The 5,554-nt window shown below is 54.0% G+C and overlaps 1 protein-coding gene across 3 annotated transcripts; it reads left to right on the top strand.

Annotated features, from left to right (window-relative positions):
- Positions 1-321: 321 nt before the first annotated feature.
- PYY (peptide YY) lies at positions 322-1,578 on the top strand. 3 transcript variants are annotated; one of them, XM_002748041.6, is made up of 4 exons: positions 322-412; positions 821-1,008; positions 1,126-1,206; positions 1,336-1,578. In XM_002748041.6, the coding sequence occupies exons 2-4, from the start codon at positions 821-823 to the stop codon at positions 1,358-1,360; spliced, it is 294 nt and encodes a 97-aa protein (XP_002748087.2). In that variant the 5' UTR covers positions 322-412; the 3' UTR covers positions 1,361-1,578. The 3 variants fall into 3 exon arrangements, with proteins under 3 accessions (XP_002748087.2, XP_078231663.1, XP_078231664.1); XM_078375537.1 differs by having other exon boundaries at positions 807-1,008; XM_078375538.1 differs by lacking the exon at positions 1,336-1,578 and having other exon boundaries at positions 1,126-1,210.
- The last annotated feature ends 3,976 nt before the right edge of the window (positions 1,579-5,554 follow it).

Raw genomic sequence — 5,554 nt, 5'->3', positions numbered from 1 at the left:
GGCCTGCCCAGGAGTCTAGCTCCAACCACTTCACTTCCTCGGGAGGCTAGACCTGCCACTGGGGGCTGTGGGGTGAACATGGGTTCATGCTGGGTAACCCATCCAATGGGACCCCGAATCTGAGCATGGCAGCTGCCCCCTGAGCTCTTGCGGGGTGTTGGCTGGTTATAAACTCACGTACTGGCTGGGTATAAGCTCAGTGATCTGGCGGGGTGGAAGGAGGGAGGAAGAAGGGCCCACGCCCTGCTGGCTCCCCCTCCTCCTGATACTCCCCCTCCCTTTCCAGGCGGGGATATAAGCCCCGCAAGGAAAGCGCTGAGCAGAGGAGACCTCGGCTTGACCTGCGGGAGTGCAGCCCTTGGGACTTCCCTCGCCTTCCATCTCTTGCTCATCTGCTTCACGAGCTATCGCTGTAAGCGGCTGGGGGCTCAAGCATGGTCTGGTCCCGGGAAACCCAGGCTGTTTTGTGGGGAAACTGAGGCTGGGGTGGTGGCAGCCGGGGGTGACTGGTGGGAAACTGGATTGGAGGGGGCCATCGGAGACGGGAAGGAGGCCAGGAGTCCCGTTGACAGCAGAGCCCTCTTCTTCCATCTACCTCTCTGGGCAGCAGCGGGGGTGGGGTGGGGAGGCAGGCAGAGCTTAACGCCCCTCTGACAGATGAGGAAACTGAATCAGGTGCAGTGCCTGAGAACACACAGGTGCCTTGGTCAGGCACCAGCCACAGGGAGAGCGCTGGAGCGCTGCCCAGACGGCAGCCGCAGCCTCCTGCCGTGAAGCGTCGAGGCTCGGAATGACCCACGCCCCAGTGTCGCCTTCCCAGATGGTGTTGGTGCGCAGGCCGTGGCCCGCCTTGGTCACAGTGCTTCTGGCCCTGCTTGTCTGCCTGGGGGCGATTGTCGATGCCTACCCCATCAAACCGGAGGCTCCCGGCGAAGACGCCTCCCCGGAGGAGCTGAGTCGCTACTACGCCTCCCTGCGCCACTACCTCAACCTGGTCACCCGGCAGCGGTGAGCGCAGGAGCGGAGCGGGCGCAGCGGGACCCCTGGGACTCTCACCTGCGGCCCCGCTCCACCTGGGGGCGTGGCCAGGTCTGACCACGCCCTCCCTCCCCGCCCCGCCCCCAGGTATGGGAAACGAGACAGCCCGGAAGCGCTCCTAGCCAAAACGTTCTTCCCCGACGGCGAGGACCGCTACGTCAGGTCGCGGTAAAAGCGCCCCCTTCACCACACATCCTGCTTCTGAGAGCGCGGCCCGGCCCCACTCTGGCAACTTCGTTTACGAAGTCTCCTAGGCTCGCCTCCCCAGATCCAATTCCTTTTCCTTTGCTTGTCCAGGTCAAAGGGCGCAGACCAGTGGTGAGGACACCCGAGGCCTCCTGGGAGTTCTGCCGACCACGCCCTCCTCATTTGCATATGCACTCCGGAACCCAGAAACCCGGATTCCTCCTCCCGATAGCGGCGTCTGGTCTGGGTTCGGGTGCGGCCCTTCGTTTGCGTCTCGTTGCCCCCGCCCCCTGGGCTGGAGGGCTGTATGTAGTCCTTCCCTGGTCCTAAAATAAAGAGCAAACTCTACAGAAACGGAATGTGTGCCTTTGTATTTCTTTTCCTTTCTCCTTAGTGGAGGTGGCGTCCGCTGGAAGTGGAGGGTGGAGGCGTGGGGGTCAGGGAAGAGAAAACCCACTCGGACAGAGGCGCTCCAGGACAAGGCTGGGGCGGGCGGCGGGGTTCCCTCTGCTCTGAGCTCAGGGAAGACTCGATCACCCAGCCTGGAGCTGGACAGCGCCCAGACCAGGGACTGCTGGAAGGAATTCTGGTAGAGTGGGGACAGGGGTGGATGGAGCTCGGGGAAGAAGGGGCGGGGAGAGTGGATAGGAGTCTGCTGGCAGCCTAGGAGAGTAGATGGGGACAGGGCTGTCCCTCCCTTACCCCGTGAAGCCAAAGACGGTGGGGGGGGGCGGGGCGGGCACCAACACACCCGGGCGCTTCCCTAGGAGCTGTATTACTAGTGCCCAGGGCTGGAGTGGCTGGTGGTGAAGTGTGGTCCGAAATGGGGCAGTGGAGGATGAGCCATGTGGGAGTGAGATGGCTGTGTGTGTGCTGGCTGAGAGGCAGGTCATTTCTGCCGTCCCCCTTTCCGGGAGCAGAGGAGCAATGGGAGGGGAGTGTGGAGGCTGCCCTATCCCTAAGAAACCACCCTCCCCATCTTGCTGAATTCACACTGAGTGGATAAATCACTAACAGTCCTTTCCTAGTGACAAGGCCATAGGGACACCCTCCCGGGTACCCTCCTCCCTTGGACTAGCTACTGAAGCCTAAAGGCGCTGTGGATGTTTAAACTGGAGTCCAGCTCGAATCCCTCACCACTCTGCACCTGTTCCAGAGCCCACCTGCATGCTGATCTCCCCTGACATCCACCCTTCCCTTCCCCTTTCCTCCAAGAGGTTTGCCTTGATTGCCCAATTGCACTCTTCCTGCCCTCTCTGGCTGCCCAGCTCTCGGGGCCTCTGCTCTGTTCACGGAGAGTTCTGTCTATGCCTCTGTCCTGTCTCCCTCCCTGGGCCTCAGAAAGGAAGGGCCTATGTCTCCTTCCTCGGACACAGCCTCCTGTATCTGTTGGCTCTCTCCTGGGCCTCCAGTTCAGCAAAACCTGCCCGAAACTGAAGCAGGGGACTAGGAGATGAGGGGGAAAATCAGATTGAGGTCAAAGCCCCTGACCCAGAAAGGGTAAAAAGGACAGGAAGGCTGAGGGCATCCATGCAACGATCAGGATTTTTAAGCACTATTTGCAGTTCAATGGTTCTGGAAGGAGAGAATAGTCTAAAGCTGACTGCCATAGCTGCAGAGGAGGTCCCTGTTGGGCCCCGGTCCCTTGGGGGCCACAGGGCTCTGACACCCACCCTCCCCTGTGCTGCCCTTCAGCCTCCCTGAGGTAGAGCTGAAAGGGTGAGGCAGAGGAGGAAGGGGTAGGTCACCAGCTATGTGGATTCTGGTGCTCTGTGCCTTTGCCCAGGCCACTTGCCCTGCTTGCAGAACCCTTTCTCTCTCTTCAGCCTGGCAGATACTCTCAGAATAGTGGTCACCTCCTCCTGGAAGCCTTGCCTGATTTCTTGGGAGTAAGTTTCTTTGGCTCTCTTTCCACACTCATTATTATCTCTAACCCACTTTCTATCTGTTTTGCCTTCTGTCTTCTCTCCTGCAACAGGACAGGTGTGACGGGAGCACGCAGTGGCTGCTGGGAGCTTTGGTTCATTGTGTGGGTCGGGAGTGGGAGGATGTGTCTGTGAGTTGGTGTCCATGATCCCCTGTCTGTTGGTCTGCCTGGGAGAACTGTAGTCAGTTTAAGGCAGATGGAAGAGAGACCTGGTGTGAATTAGGTATGACCACAGACAATTTCTGCTCAGCTTGATGTGTCTCATTGACCATCAGTGACATGGGTCCACCTCATGTTCATTTTGAGGCATGTTGAGCAGTGTAGGGCAATAATATTATTAATAATTATTATTAGTATCATGATAATGACAATAGCAATAATTACCTTTTCCAAAAGGCATTTATTTATGTGCTAGACACTGAGCTGTTAGTTTTGTGTATATCATATTACTAGGATACTGATTTGGCTTAAAAAAAAAACAGATGGAATTAACAGTGGTTTAAACAAGATGGAAATTTATTTCTCTTCCATGAAATGTGAATGGCCTCTGGGGAATTGGCAGCTCTGCTCCATAAGGGCATCCAAGAGCCCAGGCTCCTCATTTGTGGCTTCCCCACTCCCTCATCTATGTCATTTACAGGACTGAAGACAGCCCACCATGACCTCATCTGTGTCCCGGCCAGTGGCGAGGGAGGGAAGGGAAAGGTAGGCACTCTGGTTACTATGTTTATAATAAGTTATCCTAAAACTTGGCAGCTTCAAACAACCATTGTATATCACTCAGGATTTTGTGGGTTAGGATCACGAAGTGCGCGACTCTGCAATTCTTGCTTTGAGTCTCAGGTGCGGATATATAGTCAGAAGTTAGCAGGGTTGCAGTTATCTAAAGGATCCACTGGGCTGATGCCTGAGAAAACTCATTCCCATGCTGGTGCCGGCTGAGTTCGGCCCGGGCTGTTGACCTTTGTTCCTACATGTGGCCTCTCCAGCCTGATATTCTGGGGTAGTTGGACTTATATGGTAACTTGTCTCTTGACTACAGTGTTTCAAGAGAATCAGTTGAAGGTGATATTGCTGTTTAATTTGCTGGGGCTGCCATAATAAAGAATCGCAGACTGAGTGAATGAAGGTGCTGTTGGCAAGTTGGTTCCTTCTGATCTGTTCCAGAATTCTCTCCTTACCTTGAAGGTGGGTGTCTGAGCTGTGTCTCCTCACATCGTCTTCCCTCTGTGCATGTCTGTTTCTGTGTCCAAATTTCCCCTTTTCAAAGGAGACCAATCCTATGGGATTAGGGGCTCACGTGCTGTCGTATGACCTCATCTTAACTAATTATATCTGTGGTGATCCCATTTCTTTTTTTTTTTGAGACGGAGTCTTGCTGTGTTGCCAGGCACCAGGCTGGAGTGCAGTGGCACGATCTTGGTTCACTGCAACCTCCGCCTCCTGGGTTCAAGCAATTCTTCTGCCTCAGCATCCGGAATAGCTGGGACTACAGGTGTGTGCCACCATTCCCAGCTCACAGGGTTTCACCGTGTTGGCCAGGATGGTCTCAATCTCTTGACCTCGTGATCTGCCTATCTCGGCCTCCCAAATTGCTACGATTACAGGCATGAGCCACTGTGCCTGGCCAGTCTCATTTCTAAAGAAGGTCACATTCTGAAGTACTAGGAGTTAGGACTTCAATGTATGAATTTCAGGGGGGACTCCATTTAACTCGTGACAATCACTTTTGTGACCCAGCTTCCGAAGTCACATGGCATCATACCCCATACTCTGTTGGTCACAGCAGTCACAAGTGTCCTCACATTTAGGAAGAGGGGACATAGACCCCACTGTAGAATCACACATGAGGTAGGAGATATTTTTGTGGTCACCTTTGAAAAATATAATCTGCCATCAATTCCTAAAAGCAGAACGGCAAAAATCACTCTAACTCTCAGCCCACTGGTTAAAGCCTAGTCTCATGGCCCCATCACCTGGAAAGACAACCTAGAAGATGTCTTCAGCTGAGTGGCTGTGTGCCTATTGCAAGCTCTTTGTTTTTAAAACTTTTTAAAATTTATAAATGGATTATCTTTTTTTTGAGATGAATTTTTGCTCTTGTCACCCAGGCTGGAGTGTAATGGTGCGATATTGGCTCACTGCAACCTCCTCCTCCCAGGTTCAGGTGATTCTCCTGCCTTAGCCTCCCAAGGAGCTGGGATTACAGGTACATGCCACCATGGCCTGGCTAATTTTGTATTTTTAGTAGCGACAGGGTTTCACCATATTGAGCAGGCTGGTCTTGAACTCCTAACCTCAAGTAATTCACCCACTTTGGTCTCTCAAAGTGTTGGAATTACAGGTGTGAGCCATTGTACCCAGCCAGATTATCTTTTTGTTATATAACAAACCTACATATGA

The sequence above is a fragment of the Callithrix jacchus genome, chromosome 5 (genome assembly GCF_049354715.1).
Source record: "Callithrix jacchus isolate 240 chromosome 5, calJac240_pri, whole genome shotgun sequence".
Lineage (NCBI taxonomy): Eukaryota > Metazoa > Chordata > Mammalia > Primates > Cebidae > Callithrix > Callithrix jacchus.
Note: the sequence above shows the minus strand (reverse complement) of the source record. Positions and strands in the feature narration are given on the sequence as shown.